Source organism: Colossoma macropomum, unplaced genomic scaffold, assembly GCF_904425465.1.
Source record: "Colossoma macropomum unplaced genomic scaffold, Colossoma_macropomum, whole genome shotgun sequence".
NCBI classification, from domain to species: Eukaryota; Metazoa; Chordata; class Actinopteri; order Characiformes; family Serrasalmidae; genus Colossoma; species Colossoma macropomum.
In genome coordinates this window covers 13365611-13382223 of record NW_023494788.1, presented here as the reverse complement: position 1 = coordinate 13382223, position 16613 = coordinate 13365611, and the positions used below count along the sequence as shown (strand labels likewise).

The 16613-nt window shown below is 38.5% G+C and overlaps 1 protein-coding gene across 1 annotated transcript; it reads left to right on the top strand.

Annotated features, from left to right (window-relative positions):
* Positions 1–730: 730 nt before the first annotated feature.
* tgfbi (transforming growth factor, beta-induced) lies at positions 731–12523 on the top strand. Its single transcript, XM_036568539.1, has 17 exons — positions 731–932; positions 1252–1350; positions 6324–6388; positions 6469–6626; positions 6818–6982; positions 7282–7428; positions 7622–7763; positions 7952–8164; positions 8248–8388; positions 8484–8626; positions 9305–9441; positions 10068–10198; positions 10339–10463; positions 10828–10930; positions 11034–11095; positions 11238–11262; positions 11454–12523. Exons 1-17 carry the CDS (start codon positions 817–819, stop codon positions 11513–11515), a joined length of 2034 nt encoding a protein of 677 aa, XP_036424432.1. The 5' UTR covers positions 731–816; the 3' UTR covers positions 11516–12523.
* Positions 12524–16613: the final 4090 nt, after the last annotated feature.

Sequence of the window (16613 nt, the reverse complement as noted above, 5' to 3'; positions counted from 1 at the left end):
TTATTTTTATTAGTCATACAGTAAATACATCAGTAAATACTTTAAATCAAAGCCTAACAATAAATAATGGAGGAGCAGTTTAGCCTGTTAAGATTGCTATGTTTTAGCCAAGTTGTTAAAAAAAATAGGTTGGCAGCCCCTCATTTTAAACAAAACTGCTTACCAGTATGCTTAGTGGTCCACATCAGTCAGTTCACAGCACTATATACAAAATGCATTTATTGTGAGACAGCCATAGATGTGCCTATATGGAGTCTTTTACAACGCAGTTCAGCCAATCAGGTTTTAGGATCGGACACTGCCAGTAAACAATTTCATGCCAAAAGAAAACTGCAGCAAGAAGTTTGAATTTCACATCACATACTTCTTTTTCAGTGAGTTTTTGGTACGATGCAAAGCTACAGTCGATTTTTATACATTTGTTATTTAGTTTCTCCATTATTAGATTCCTTAAGTGCTTAAAAACGTTTTGAATTATTGCCAGAATCAGATATTCCACAGTTAGCAGATTACTCTGCACATGTAAATGTAGACCTACAATAATTTTGCTTTTCACACACGTAAACATATTCAAATATGCCTTTTTATTCTGTGCACAGTAGAAGAATCGTTTTTATATCTTATCTGTTAATTCAAACAAGTATATTAAAATATATATTAATAAAAAAAACTCTAAAAAACGGGAAACACTCATAACGTCTCAAATGACCGTTGATCCAGGCCCCGCCCACCTCGCAGGGGTTTTGGCGGTATTTATCGCCGCTCCAGCAGCGCGAGCTCCCGGAGCAGTGGAGGAGCGCTGAGGGAAGCGGAGAAATGAAGCCTCTGACTCTACAGGCGTTAGCGGTCACTCTGATCGCCACAGTGATTGCGGCGAAGTCCCCTTATCAGTCAGTCCTTCAGCACAGCAGGATAAGAGGAAGACAACATGGGTAAGGACGCCGCCGTAGACGGTGTTAAGCTGGAAATATCGTTATGTGTACTTTATTTTTGGGTCTGTGTTGCACAGATAACTGCAGTGTAAGTCTTTGTTTGTCGCGGTTACAGACTGGACTGTCAGGGTTTTTGTGCTCGCGAAATCAAAGTTTTAGATTTACCAGACGTCGTCCAGATGTTAAGGTCATTCAGAGGCTCATGTGTCTGGTTCTGCAGGGACACTGCTAAAAGTTTTATTTTCCTTTTTATGCTGGTGTGAACAGGTTCAAAGCAAACCCAGTGTACTGACCACTTTTAACGCTTTGTCGATTACAGCCCCAACGTTTGTGCTATGCAGAAGATCCAGGGAACAGATAAGAAGTACTTCACTAACTGCAAGCAGTGGTACCACCGCAAAATCTGCGGAAAACCAACGTGAGTCAACACAAACATCACTTTGTGCGAAGTCAGTATCCGTTTGAAGAGACCTACATCGTTTTACACTGCTAAAGAAGAATTTGGATTGCACTGTTAACCACTTAATGTCCATATCTGAAGCTAAAAGAAAACTTAGTTTGGTCCATAGGGTCTTGCCTGAGCACAAATATAAAGGGTTTTTATGCTGAACTGATCAAACCATATAGCAAAAATAAGTTTTTATCACTTAATTGATCATTACATTAAATCTTTTGGTTGCACAGGACAGTAGCCAATCAGTAGAAACAGTAGAAAATCCAAATATGATTGTAAAAAAGTAAGAAAGTTACAAATTGGCACTGTTAGATGTTTATCCACTGTTAGATGTTATTACTTTACCAGTTATAACAAGTTCTATAGTATTTGTCTTTTTTCAGAATGAGTGGGTTAAACAATCACAGCTAAACCTGTCTGGCCTTTCATTATGCTTAGGACTTGCTCCATTAGAACCCACCAATATTCAGTCTATTCAATTTATTGGTTGTCTACAGACGTGTGTCTCATATAGGAGATATTATGTCATTGACTGGAATAAGTGTGGAATTTCGTAGTTCAGTAAAATGTACTTTACAAGTGTTCAGGCAAAAAAGTCTCCTGTTTGTCTATTTGGAAAATTTTTGGTCTTTCTGCCACATATTTTACTGTACTGGAAAGAAGTATTGTTGGTCAAATTAAAGGCTGTGAGTCTGAACTGCAAGACATGAAGTTTAAAAAGTGCATTAGTTTTTACCAAAGTCTGCCCCAAGTAGTTTAGTGGCTGAAGAGGTCTTAACTTAAATTTGCTCACCTTGGAAAAAAACAAAAGGGGTCTGTCCCAGTAGGTCTGTTCTCTTTTAGGTGACTTTTTACTTCAGTCGTAATCAGTAGTTTAGTAAACTGCAGAGGAGGAAAGGTCATTAAAGTGAGTTATCATTACGCGATGGGAGACACATTCCTTGGTCATGCAGGAGCACCATGTACATCACTGCTTAGCTATTTACCCTTGATCACAACAGCGCAATTATACTGTAAAAGTGTTTTTATATAGACTAATGCTAGACTGCTTGAAAGAAGCCCTGCTTACTTGCATTATTTGCAAAGTGAGTATTAATTCATGAACACTTGCAAACAAATGCAAGCATTGCACATTTAACTTGTGAAATTTATTACATAGTCACTGTAATTACAGACCCTTTGTACACTTTTTAAAGACTATTTAAAAAATCTCTCTTCATCTCAAAAATACAGCACATCTTATTGAAATTCCCTGCTGCAGTTTGAAACAGGTCACCACATGCTATGCTGATTTCCCACATCAGTTAGTTACCGCCCACAGAACAATAGTGATAATAGTTAGCAGATGAGCTGTTTGAAAGCCATAGCCTCAGGAGGAGAAAGTTTCTATCACCGCTTAAGTCCAAGCATTATGTGTTCCTGGAGGACAGAGACTTCTTTAGGGAACCATAAGTAAATGTAAATAAGTCTTTGCTTCAGTTTAATATTTCGTTGACTGCCTTTTTGGGCGGTACTCAATCATATTCCTTGGAGATATCCGCACTATATTTTTATGTTTTTAAGCTACCTTACTGCACCTAATTTAACACATGATAATTGAGCTAGCATCATTTTCAGCACCCCTACTTAACACTGCAGACTGAGACACACTTAAAGTGCATGAAAAAGTTATTTTTCATACTTTTGACTTTGTTTGACTAACCCATTAGACACATAATGAGGTGCACTTTTGTGAAAATTCAGTAAAATGTAAATGTAAACCATCTTAGATAAGCTGTTGAATCAATATTAATTATGCAGCTTCAGTATCTGTGATGGATATGAGAAGTAGGCATAGGTTTGTTATTTTTTTAAGTGTTACCCAACTTGTTCAGCCACTGGACTCTTCTCATTTAAAGGTTTTAATTTTTATTACTTAAAGCCACCAGTTTAATGGAAGCTGACTGAATTTGTGACGGCGAGTTGAGCTTAACCTATGCCCGTAATGGCTTCCATGTGTGTCCTAACGGTGACTTTCAGTCTTAGTGGGGTTAAATCGTTGACAAATCTGATTGCTCCTCTGTGTCTACACTGCGCCGCAGGCCTAGAGACAGGCTGAGTGCCCCTACAGAAGCTCTCTTTGATTGACGTCCATTTTAATGTCCCCACAGGGGGAAAGGTGTTATTGGTTACTGGCCTGAACATTCCATGGACATGTATATCGGGGCAGAAGGGGAACCACATGTGCAGAGTGTTACATGCGCACAGCAGTTTTATAACGGCACTGCATCTTTCTTGAAGTGTAAGTCTACTGCTTGCAACTAGGAGTTAAAGACCGTTTGATGGCAGAGCAAGACTTGTTTTATTCATCTTCTCCGATCTAAACAGTGTTTCTTTCATAGCAAATCTCATGAAAGCAAGAGAGGAAGTGAGACTTGCTGTGGGCTCTAGGATGTTTTTAGGAAATGACTGCTTTAGCAAGTTATGTCGAGGGTCTAATATCCCCCAAACACACACAAATCATTCACAAGTAACTGAGGAGTTTTCCACCTCTAGTCTCACGACTATGTGAAGTCTGTAGAGAGTGGCTGTGAAAGGACACAACCTGGCTTGTGAAAACAGGAATTTAGGCTATCAGCTTGAATGCAACTTGATTTACAGAAACCCCTTTTGGGGTTTAGAAGTTTGGGGGGTTGTGGGCATTTTGTAGGAACAATCACTGCCTTTGTATGGGCGGGTGTTTCCAGGTCACTTGAGGAGAGACCATAAGGTTTCTCTACATAGGAGCCTCCTAATACCCTCTGCTGATCCACACTTTGGCTTTGGACTTTGTTCTTAAGAAAACCATTGCTGTTATTCTGCATCAGGGCATTGTTTAGGACTACAGATGCAGATCTACTGGATCTCTGTGTATATGTCCTGGAAGCATAAATCTTTGAAGCTTTTGAATATTTTCTTTCCTATTAGAGTCCTTAATATTATTTATTAGGCTTTTAAACCAAACACTGAGTAAACACAGTCCTTTATTTAGTCTTGTTTAAGGAACTGTTGAATCACTGCAAAATGTTGCCATGGGAAGTGCTACTGGTTTTCACAACAATTCCATTATAGGAACTGATACTTTTTATTAAGAACTAGACACAATGTGCTGAATACAGTAAAGATTTCAACATCACCCTACATCTCCGGAACCCTTTGCAATTTTGCACTTCTGGTGGACAGCTTGCCACACAACTTGGAAATTCAATGTATACAGTGCTTGAATTATGCTGCCTTGCTGTTTATTTTGTCAGAAATCCATGGCTACCATCTTTGTTTATGCTGGCGGAGAACAAATAAGAGTTGAGTTACCATCTGTTTTGATAATCAGTTCAGTCTGCTTTTCAGTTCTCTGTGTTTTACAAGTGTAACCCATTCCTGAATATCAGGATTATCCTCTTTGTTTGACTTGGCTCTTTTCACTTTCTATACTGGGGATTACTTACATCAATATTGGGGTTTTTCTTTGAAAATGTTGCATTATGTAAGAATTGGAATTAAAATAAAAATGTTCAATAAAGAAAAAAATGAAAACGTGTCTAACAATATACATAATAAATGAGAATTATTCACATAAATATTGTGATTGAAATAATAGATTTTAGGTTTATCTTAGCTGTGGAGACTTCCAAATGCATTTAGTGTTTGAAATAGCCACTCCAAGCTAAGGAATCACACAAAAATTATCAATAAATTGGAACACGTAAGTCTTACACATGATTTTCCATTCTGCTCCTTTAATACTAGATTTATGTATTGAACACCAGGACAGTTTCCCTAAAGAAGATATCAAACTGCTGAGTAACTTCAGTGAGTTTAATTCATGGTTTAGGTCCATCCAGTGTACGTGCTACAGCATCATAAAATGTTCTTTACGTTTTGACATCACATCATATTTCACAGTTTTATCACACAGTGTACACATTAACTATTCGTCCATAGCCTGTCTTTATCATACCTGTGATGTGTTGTTGTTCATAATAGAAAGACCTAATCAGATGAAATGTCATGACAAAAAGTCATTCTTCTATTTTCTCTTTTTATTGGCATTCAATTATATTTATCATGCTTATAAACCTACTGTATTGCAGGGTTATAATGATATTTTTCTGTAAAAATAAGCAAACCCAATGGTCCATAACAATATCCAGTAGCCCTGTGCTTGCACCTTTGCTTGGTCGTTTCTAAGAATGTCTCTTTTGTTTGTACTGGCCGGAGTTGTTATTTCAGTATAGGTCCCTAAGCACCTTCTCTGGAGTTTCCTCTGGCCAGTGATGTGTCTCTGGATTCTTTTTAAGGAAATGAGATTTTATAACCTTCAAAGGCCAACTCAAGCCCAGAGCAGATTTATTATGGAAATGCATGTATCTAGAAGGAAACAAAATGCAGTGGTATGCTTTGCCTTGAGTTGCAGCTGGTCTGGCACTGTGGCTTCAAATAGGCCTAATTGTGATAGGCCTATGTCCAAAGAACCCTTCCTTTATTAATAAAAGAATATAGTCCAATTTCCTTCAGAACCAAAAAACCACAGCAGAAACCTTAGAAGAGTTATTAATTCATTCATTTTTTAATTCACCTTCTTAAACAGCATTCACTATGTGGAATTGAATACTAGGGCTACATTGCTTTGATCAATTTGTTTTAAGGAAATTATTCATTAGCTAGCCAGCATGTGATGCGCTCCAGTCTGTGAGAAAAGTATGATTCCTCAGGATATAAAATGTATATAATACTTCAAATTTATCAGTGCAATTTGAATTGATTCATTAGTTTGTTCAGTTGATGAGTATTTACAACTAAATGCTTGGTTGTGTTGATGTACTTAATGATCTCATTGAAGAATCCAAAAGTCACAAATGCACTTAATATATGATTAGTCCCAAATTAAAATTTGTTTTGCAATTTGTTTTGCTTTACAGCGTGATCACCTACGAATGCTGTCCAGGTTATGAAAAGGTGGTTGGAGAGAAGGGCTGTCCTGCAGGTATGAATAACACATTCACCAATGTTTTGCTTGAGGTTGCTTGCCATACTCGTATTAAATTTTCTCTTGGTCTCTTTTAGCTCTTCCTTTAGTGAACATCTACAACACCCTTGGTGTGGTTGGAGCCACTACTACTAAGATGTACTCTGAGAGAGCTAGTCTGCAGGGGGAGATCGAGGGCCCTGGCAGTTTCACATTTTTTTCCCCCAGCAATCAAGCCTGGGCTGCCCTTCCAACTGTAAGCACTACACACACCTAAAACACTTTATATTGTTTATGAATGGGCAGTACTATAAACGCACAATCAGTTCCATTCTGATTTTATACATTATATACATTTTAGATTTCTGTTTCTGGTATCATTGTCCATTAAAATGTTTACTGTAATTTAGAAAAACATGATAAAATGCTGTCATGTCATTCATTTAGGAAATTCTGGATGCCTTGGTGAGCAACGTTAACATTGAGCTCCTCAATGTATTGCACTACCACATGGTCAATAAACGTTTGACTTCAGAAGACCTCAAGCATGGTTCCTCGTTCCCCTCCATGTACCAGGACTTTGACGTTCATATCCAACATTATCCCAATGGAGTAAGTGATTTCTGGTTTTGGACATCCCACAGCTATGAATAACAACAGAGAGCCCCAGCAGACATGTTTATAGTGGCTTCTCTGGAGCTATGCTGTTTATTTTATCTCTGTTCAGCCTGAACTAATTCACATTGTCCTGTCGAGTCTGTCTGTGTCAAGCTACCAAGCCTTAAACTGTTTTCTCCCTTAGTATTTATGCGTCAATGCTTTTGAAAAGTGAAATCTCAGTACAAATCTCAGCAAATTCTCAGAAACATCGCTGGTATTCATTTAACACTTGTTGTGAAACTTTTTTGCAGATTGTGACAGTGAACTGTGCAAGACTGGTGAAGACAGACCAGCATGCCACTAATGGAATCGTGCACATTGTTGACAGAGTGATCACAGCTATCACTAATAATGTTAACTCTTTCCTCGATACTGATGAAGAGTTGGAATCACTACAGGTCGGGCAAGAACTTTTCAAGTTTCATTTCACAGATAACTGAGCTAGCAAAAATAAGTCCAAATAAGTAACATTTAGTTCATCAACTTATGAAAAAAGTCAGCAGTGTGAAACATATTCATTAAAAATATGCCATATTTATTTATTTTCCTTGTTTGTGTTTACTGCCTTTCTTTCCTTATCTTTTGTTTTAGACTGCTATTGCAGCTGCTGGTCTTTCTACTATGTTGGAGAGTGAGGGTTCCTATACAATCTTTGCTCCAACCAATGAGGCCTTTAAGAAGATTCCCCAAGAAATGCTAGACAGAATCTTGGGAGACCCTGTAGCTCTTAAAGGTAACTCTAAATATAATTTAAAAAATGCTCATAAAGAAAAGGGGAAAAAAAAGTAATTTAGTACAACACTTAACACATCATTTGGAAACGTTTTTTTTTGTATTAAATTAAAATATCCACTTTAAAAAGCAGTGCTAAAGTGCTCTTTGCTAATCAGGTCATGGCCTTATTACATCTGTCCTCCACAGATTTGCTGAATTACCACATACTCAAGAACTTGCACTGCTCTGAGTCCATTGTGTCAGGAACACCTCTGGAAACTCTCCAGGGCACAGTGCTGGAAGTGGGCTGTGATGGAGAAGGGTTGACCCTCAATGGCAAAACCATTGTTACAGAAAAGGACAAGCTTGGCACAAATGGTGTTGTCCATTACATTAATGAACTTCTCATCCCTGACTCAGGTGACTCACCACTTCAAGGACACATTTTCATTCTCATGCTCTCAGTTATGTTGTAATAAGTAAAATGTTTTTTTTTCTTATAGTTAAGACCCTTAAGGAACTTGCTGAGGGAACTCCTCAGGTTTCCACAGCTACAAAGCTTTTCCAAGATGCTGGTCTAGGTCCTCATCTTACTGGTTCAGAGGCAGTGACTCTGATAGCACCACAAAATGATGCTTTCAAAGGTTGGAGAACAGAATTGTCTTTGCTTTCCTTTCTCAGATACACTGATAATATCTCAAAAAGGCTCAGTTTTGCTCATTATGAAACTTCTACACAGGCAGTTTGACTATAACTCCTGAGTTGAGAAAAGTGATGAGGAACCACATTTTGAAGAGCAAGTTCTCCTCAAAGAGTCTGTACCATGGACAGGAGCTGGAAACACTTGGGGGAAATAAACTCAGAGTGTTTGTGTTCAGAAACGTAAGTTATCTTCTTACTACCTAGAGAAACAGAGGATGGATTATACAGAAGAGATAAGTCAAATCAATACTGGTCAAAGGTCAAAAAAGAAATCTGTATTTAAGATAATTCTTATATTTTATAGTTAAAATATAGTTTTAAGAGTTAAAAGCAAGTGAAAGACTTGAAAAACAGCTGTCCCCACCTACATTTAATGTTTATCCTCTCGGTACTATATTTCATAATGAAAAATTATTATGAGACATTATTGAATGCATTAGAAAAAAGTCTCTGGCATTGTGGCTAGACTTCTTATTTTTAGAGGTATGTAGTTTTTGATCATTTTTTATTTTTTACGACAGGTCTACAGTACGTAAGGGAATTTTCCTCTATCGCTCTAGGTCTGAGGATGAGAGGAGAAGCAGCCCAGACTACCTATAATTATTGTGCTGGTTATGTGTCTTTAATTTCCACTCATGTTCATGATAGTGGTGATGTATCTAATGCTTTTGAACTCTCACATTTCTACTGCGTAATGGAATTCACAGACCACCGGAAACCTCTCCTTTGGATCACCCTAACGTTTTCCACAGCCCACTTGCTCACAATCCATCTTCCAAGAAACACACAGTCCTGAATCAGCATCCCTGATGGCAATAGCAAACCACCCTGAACTTATCACTGCCATGTGCTTTGCAGAACCTTTGCATCGAGAATGCTTGCATCGCTGCCCATGACAAAAACGGCCGTTATGCCACCATGTTCATCGTGGATCAGGTCCTAGCTCCTCCCATGGGCACCATCATGGATGTTCTGAAGGCAGATAGTCGTTTCAGGTGAATAGCTGATAATCTATTGCTAATGAATATCCTCACAGTCAACACATGAACGCGGCCTGAGATACCATGTCCATTTATATACTGAAGGTATGATACTAGAAATGAACTCCATCACCTCATAGGTGCTGCCAGAATTTGAGTTGATAATTTGCATTCAGCAACTGTCTTTGAAGCCTAAAAACTCCATAAATACCCACGGGGGAAAATTCCCTGAAAAGGGTGTAATGGTTTTACCAGCTTAGTAAGGCTGAAAGAGAATATGCAGCTGTTCTCCTTCCCACCCACATTCAAAGCCCTAAGTGTCAGTCCTCTTAACACTGTTTCATAGTGATCACTAACAAGCTCCAACATGAAGCTGAGAGTTCCATACAAATATGATGAAATAGGTGGAGACTGGCCTGTCAATGTAGCTGACTCTTTAATATGTTCACTTCTTAATGCAGGCATGTTTTTTCTCGTCTAATGCTTTGAATTCAATTCCTGAAAGCCTTACTTATTAGCTCATGTGTTGAATCAGGTGTGTTTAATGAGGCAGAACACTGTAGTCTGCAGATGCCTTTGCCTGCATGTACAGGAGTCTGACACGTGTCTTAATGTCTTTTAACCATTCTTCTTCCTCACAGCACATTAGTTGACAATATTCAGAAAGCAGGCTTGACTGAGCTGTTGAACAAAAAAGGGACCTACACCATCTTTGCTCCTACCAACGACGCATTCCGTGCCATGCCCCCAGCTGACCTCAACAAACTTACAAGTATGATTTTTCCCTCAGTCTTCAGTGTTGCATACAAAAAAGTATTGTATTGTAAACATTGTAACGTATTTGATATGTTCTGCCATAGGTTTGTTCTGTAATACTTGTTGTAATGCCTGCCCTTGCCATGCTTTATCCAGGAGACCCCAAGGAACTGACCAAACTTCTGAAGTACCACATAGGCGATGAGTTTCTCATTAGTGGTGCAGTGACATCTCATACTAGAGTGAAGCCCCTCTCAGGAGATAAACTGGAGCTAGGCATGGTGAGAACCCACAGTTAATAACACTACATGTTGTCACAGCTATCATTAGAGAGCCAGAATGTCCTTTTTATATTTCTGTAAAAATAATTATGCATCCCATATTACATTAAAACAAAATATGCTTATGCATGCTTTCATGAAAAGAAGATTTAATGTGTATGTAAAAGTTTACATGCAAAAAAGGTAAAATGAATCAGTTGGTTGTTGTTGTGTGTAATTCTGTAGTTATCTGTACAGTGTAGTTATCAACATGCTCTCTTGAGAGCAGGCCTGACATGTTACTATATTTACTATAGTATAAGAGATTTATTTATATGTATTTATTTTAGGTCATGCCATCAAGTAACTTGTTTTCTCTTTTTAGCGAAACTCCACTATGTACGTCAACAGGGTGCCAGTTGTTGATGGTGACATGATGGCAACTAATGGAGTTGTGCATGCTGTTGGTTCAATCATAAAGCCACTGCGTAAGATCACACCTTTCTTACAGTTTACTTCCTCTCTAAAAATCTTAAAAGGCAATGCCTATTTCAGCAGTTTGCTACAACCTGTGTGACTTTTTTTCTTTAGCTCCTAAAACTGTGAGTGACCAGGCAGGTGGCTCTTCAACAAGGCGTACCTCTGCTGTCAGGGTGAGTTTTATTAGTAGTAAATTTTACTTATAATATTTATAATATTTTGGGAATTTAGTATATTGTCGGAGGCATGAGCTTGAACTGTTAAAATGAATTTTATATTCCTAAAAAACAACTGGTGTTCTGTTTTTTTTCATAGGCTGGCCCACAAGTCATGAAAAATGGTAAAAACATGTTTTAATCTCCTCTAAGGTTATTGTGGGATGCATGCATTATTAATAAAATATTGTTAAAAAATCTGCACTTATTAATTACTTGTTTTGCATATTTATATTTGATACATGACATTTTTAAGTTGAAATTTGAAAGTTGAAAGGGCATTTTGGTAATGCCTTGATCTCTTATCATATTTCAGATGATCTCTTCCAGAAGGTCGTGAACAGTCGGTCCAGCAGAACAATGTCTCCAGTTCAGTAAACTCAGGGGTTTTGTGAAAAACTGAATTAATTCCAATCTCCACCTCTTTAGGAAGACTGAAGTGCACAATAAATCATCTTCTTATAAGCAGTGAGGAGGTAACTAACTGATTTGTAGGAAACCCAAGTCAAGTTCAACAAACCAGGTAAACTTGGAGAGGTTATACGTTTCAGCATTTCTTTCTTTTTTGAATGGCCAAGACCTTCACTGGGGTAAAAGCAATCTTTTAAAGAACTGCAAACTGAAGACGGTAATTAGCCATGTAGCTTAATGAGTTTTGAATATTTGTTAATTTGACTTTTTTGTTCATTTGAATATTTGTTAGTTTAAGTCTGAATAGTACTCCAAGTCAGATTTTGCAGAATGTTATTTGTTTTTGTTTGTTTTCCACTTTTTTGTTTGATTTGTTGTTTGATATAAATGTAGCATGTTTGCATGGTTTAAGCTGGAACAAAAATGCTATTTGGGCACCTACCAGTGCAGGTCAGGTTTACATCTTCAAAGTTTCTATTTTCTCATGGTGTAGAAGCTCAACATATGCAAAACACACAATTTGTTTGTAACTTACTGTACTGATGTTCGTTTGTACTTTGAGTTTGACGGAAGTCTCATTTCCCTCATGGAGGCTCCTGCTCATCCACCCAGCAGACATTTCAGCCATGTTTAGTCACACTGAACAAAATAAAACGAGGAAGGAAATTTCTGACAATACAGTCTTCTTGAGGCAGTGTGGAAAATATGTTCACCATACTTTGTAATACAAAACTGGTATTTTTGCACAAGTTCAAAGTTATAAACATAAGGGAAGGTTACAGCTAAATGTCATTATTATGGTTAGGCATTTTTCCTGCTATAATGTGTGGATGAATGGGGGCTTTCTGGGTGGTTAGAAGACATCCGCTAAACTTAAGGAGCAGATGCTGAGCACTGTACTGAAGATATTTTGCGTGGAACCAAAGAACAATATTTACACATTTCACAATAAAAATGATGATTTTTAACCACAGAGAAATGGTTTAGATCACTACTTATTAAAGCCGATGATTACAATCAGCTGCTATAATACAGAAAGCTTGTTTGAAGACAAGAATTTTATGAAATAAACTCGCCTGGAATGTATTGTTAATAGCAGGCATTCTTTAAAGGAATGGATTGGTGGTCCCAGCAGTGGCCTTTTAGTACGTGTGCTGAAGTAGTTTTTTTTAACGGAGCTAAGTTTTTACTCTAATAAGCACCTCCTAACATTAAAGAACAAACTACATAAAGCCTGCATGACGTTTGGTACTTCACTTAAATATGTTTTAGCACCATAATTCTGGGTCTGGGTCTTACAGTAGCCCAAGGGTTGGTGTGTCTAATGAAGACAGGGAGGAAAACATATGTGCACGGTAGCTCGCTCTCAGCTGGCAGCCTAGCCACAGGTCTGACTGAAACATTCCAGCAGGATTTTACTCTCAGGGCCAGACACTGGCAGGCTGTTGAAGCTGTAGGAGACCAGCGGGCTAACACAGCCAGCTGCGAGGCTGCCGAGAGCCTGCCAGACACACTTACTGAAAACCTAAACAGTATAAGATACATTGCACAGCAACTAAAGGTCACTGTGTGGAAAGGAGTGCAAGGGACATCTTGTTTCATGTGGTTTCCTTGCTTCTAATTTAGGCAGTTTGAATAAAGAGAATGTCTTTTTCTGGGTCATTTCCATATTGCTATTAAAATCCACTTCACTCTAGCTAAACGTCATGTGGAGCTTTGCAAAAAATCTGAATCTTAGTTATTTTGATTAACAAACTTGGATCCGTTAGGAATACTATATGGCCAAAAGTATGTGGACAACTATACATCACATCCATGTGAGCTTCTTGGATATTTAATTCCAAAACCATTGGGATTAATTTGGAGTTGAGCCCCCCTCCTTTGCGGCTATAAGACCCTCCACTATTCTGGGAAGGCTTTCCGCAACATTTTGGAGTGTGTCTGTGGGAGTTTATGCCCATTTAGTCAAAAGAACATTTGTGAAGTCAGGCACTGATGTTGGTCGAGAAGGCCTGACTCACTCACAATCGATGTTCCAATTCATCCCAAAGTTGTTCAGTGGCGTTGAGGTCAGGGCTCTGTGAAGGTCACTGGCGTTCCTCCACGCCAAACCCATGAAACCATGTCTTTGTGGAGTTACTTCGTGCACAGGGACATAGTCATGCTGGAAACTGTTGCCACAAAGTTGGAAGCATATAATTGTCTAAAATGCCTTTGCATGCTGTGGCATTAACTTTACCCTTCACTGGAACTTAAGGGCTGAGCCCAAACTCTGAAAATCAGCCCCAGACCATTATCCCTCCTCCACCAAACTTTACTCTTGGCACTATGCATTCTGATAGGTAGCATTTTCTTGGCATGTCTGGCTTGTCTGTAGCTGCACGGCTATGGTAACCCATTCCCTTAAGCACCCGATGTGCAGTTCTTTTGCTGATGTGGCTTCAAGAGTCAGTTTGGAACTCTGAGGTGAGTGATTCAACAGAGGATAGGAGCTGTGCTCTTCGTACTCAGCAGCCCCGCTCTGTGAGTTTGTGTGGTCTACTGCTTTGTGGCTAATATTGCTCCTAAACATTTCCATTTCACAATAATAGCACTTACAGTTACCCAGGGCAGACCTAACAGCACAGAAATTTCACAAACTGTCTTGTGGCATCCTATGACAGTGGCATGTTTGAAGTCACTGAGCTCTTCAATATGACACATTCTAGAGCCAATGCTTGTCTATCAAGATTGCATGGCTATGTGCTTAATTGTATCCAGCTGTTAGCAATGGGTGTGGCTGAAACACCTGAACTCAATAATTAGGAGGGGTGTCCACATACGTTTGGCTATATAGCGTACAATACATTTTTAAGTTTAATTTTTTAATTTAAAAAATACACTCTGTTGAAAGATAGCACTGGACAAGAGTCAGAGACCACCTTTCCTTTAGTCAAAATTACCATTAACTAGAAGTTATTTCTTTAGGAGATATTTTTGAGTATATATATATATATATATATATATATATATATATATATATATATATATATATATATATATATATAAAAATTATTATTATTATTATTATTATTATTATTATGAAATGATATAGAAAATGGCTCCTGAGTGACACAACTGTCTAAGCCAGTGGTTCCCAAAACTGTTTTACAGTTCATTAAAACTCCTGTTGCCCCCCCACCATTCCTTTCCCCCTCTCACTCCTTGCACTACTGCACATATTGTCATGAACATCAAACATGTTTATGACACGATGACACTTTACACCAGATATACTGAATAAATACTGTTGTTTACAAGTGCACAGTGGTCTACATGAGGGCACATTCTTCCAACACAGCCTTTTACAAAAATAAGAGGAAAATATACACAGATTTGTCATGTGCTGAATGGTTTTAGATTAAACTCAGTGTTCAAAGATTGACTCGTAGCTGTTTCAGTGAGGTTCTGTTGTTCAGCTGTTGGTGAGTGGAGTGCAGAGCTGTTTATGTCTGTATCTGGGAAGGGCCTGTGTAATTGTGTGGCCAGCTGATGGAATGAAATCACATTATGTTACGTGTAAACGTCAACATTTTTTGGCATACCCCCTGGGGTACACGTACCACAGTTTGGGAACCACTGATCTAAGTGTTGGTCATATCATCAGGAGACCACAAGTTTGATCCATGGTGATGCTACAATCATCCGTGGCCAGGAGTCCAAGAGAGCCCAATTGGCCTTGCTCTCTCTGGGTGGGTAAGACGGCCCTTCCTCTCCCCTCATTGCTCAGCACAATGCTAGCCAGCACAGTAGTCCATTAGCTGATGTAACAGAACTCACGATTTTTCTTCTCCAAGTGCATTCAGCTGTCCAATGACATTGCGTTAGTGACAGGCTTCACATGACTGGAAGGAAGCTTGTGTTTGCTTTTGCTCTCCTAGCTACTGGGTGAGACTGGATAAGACTAAATTGGGGAGAAAAATGGTGAAAAATGCAGAGAAAACAGGACTCGTAATAACCATGCAAGACCTGGTAGATCAAAACTGTCACCATCAGTCTAACAGCACTTAAAGCTTTCATAGGAGAAAATCAAGCTTCACTCCTGCTTCAGATTGGAAAAAATTCTGTCCATTCTTCCACTGTGAGAAGACAACTCAACGCTATGGGTCTCAAAGGACATGTATCAAGAAGATGTTACTGGGAAAAGGAAATAGACAACAAAAAAGAAAATTTACAAATCAAATAAGGACTGCTGGTGTTCTTAGAACAATGGACTGGCCACCCCAGAGCCCAGACCTCAACATCATTAAATGTTTTTGGGATTAGTTGCAATGTGAGAAACAGACACTGCAACCAACTTCTAAGACTGAACTTTGGTGGAAAAATATCTCTTTGGATTTCTTTGAAAAACTCTCTCAAAAACAGAAGCCATAATAAAGGAAAAAGGTGGACACACTAAATATCAAAAAAAAAAGTTGACTTTTGCTCAGTTCTGTATGCTTGAACCTCCGTCTTCAAGTCTAAGAAAATAGAGGGCTGCTAACTCACAGTGTTAGCTGTATTTGTGTGTTGGAGGGAGTGTCTTCTTTTGGACCTTGTTGACATAGAGATGACTTATGGAATCTAGCTCAGTGTGTGAAGCTGTCTGTAATGTGAAACATATGCGGAGTTATTAACACTCGCTATAATGTGGTGTTGGACTCTCCATATGCCAACTCCACAGTGCTGTTCAAGGAGGATAAAGGAACAAAAAGCCATAAGAAACATTAGTTACAGTCTCAGCAGAATGGAGGTTACAGTAGAAATGTAAGAAATGTTTCCTAAATAAAAGACAGTAAGAGGCAAGACCACAAAAAGCTTGAAACTGAACCCAACCAATGCTTCATTAGAAGCAGAATTTCATAACAATTTCATGCACGTCATAGATTTCCTATTAACTCTCCTTTTCAAATGCTGTTGAGCTGTTCTTCTTAGCCAATCGTGACCTCACTGAAGAAAGAAACAGTTTACAATAACAACACCAGGCTGTGTTTGGTTTTCCTGCTAGGAAACCTACATAAAAAAGGTGATAAACTGATGAGAACCG

Excerpts from the sequence above, each read along its gene's own strand:
- tgfbi (XM_036568539.1), top strand. The coding sequence starts at position 817 with ATGAAGCCTCTGACTCTACAGGCGTTAGCGGTCACTCTGATCGCCACA. Across the intron at positions 9,442-10,067 it reads AAGGCAGATAGTCGTTTCAG|CACATTAGTTGACAATATTC; the intron begins GTGAATAGCTGA and ends TCTTCCTCACAG. Across the intron at positions 10,464-10,827 it reads ATAAACTGGAGCTAGGCATG|CGAAACTCCACTATGTACGT; the intron begins GTGAGAACCCAC and ends TTCTCTTTTTAG.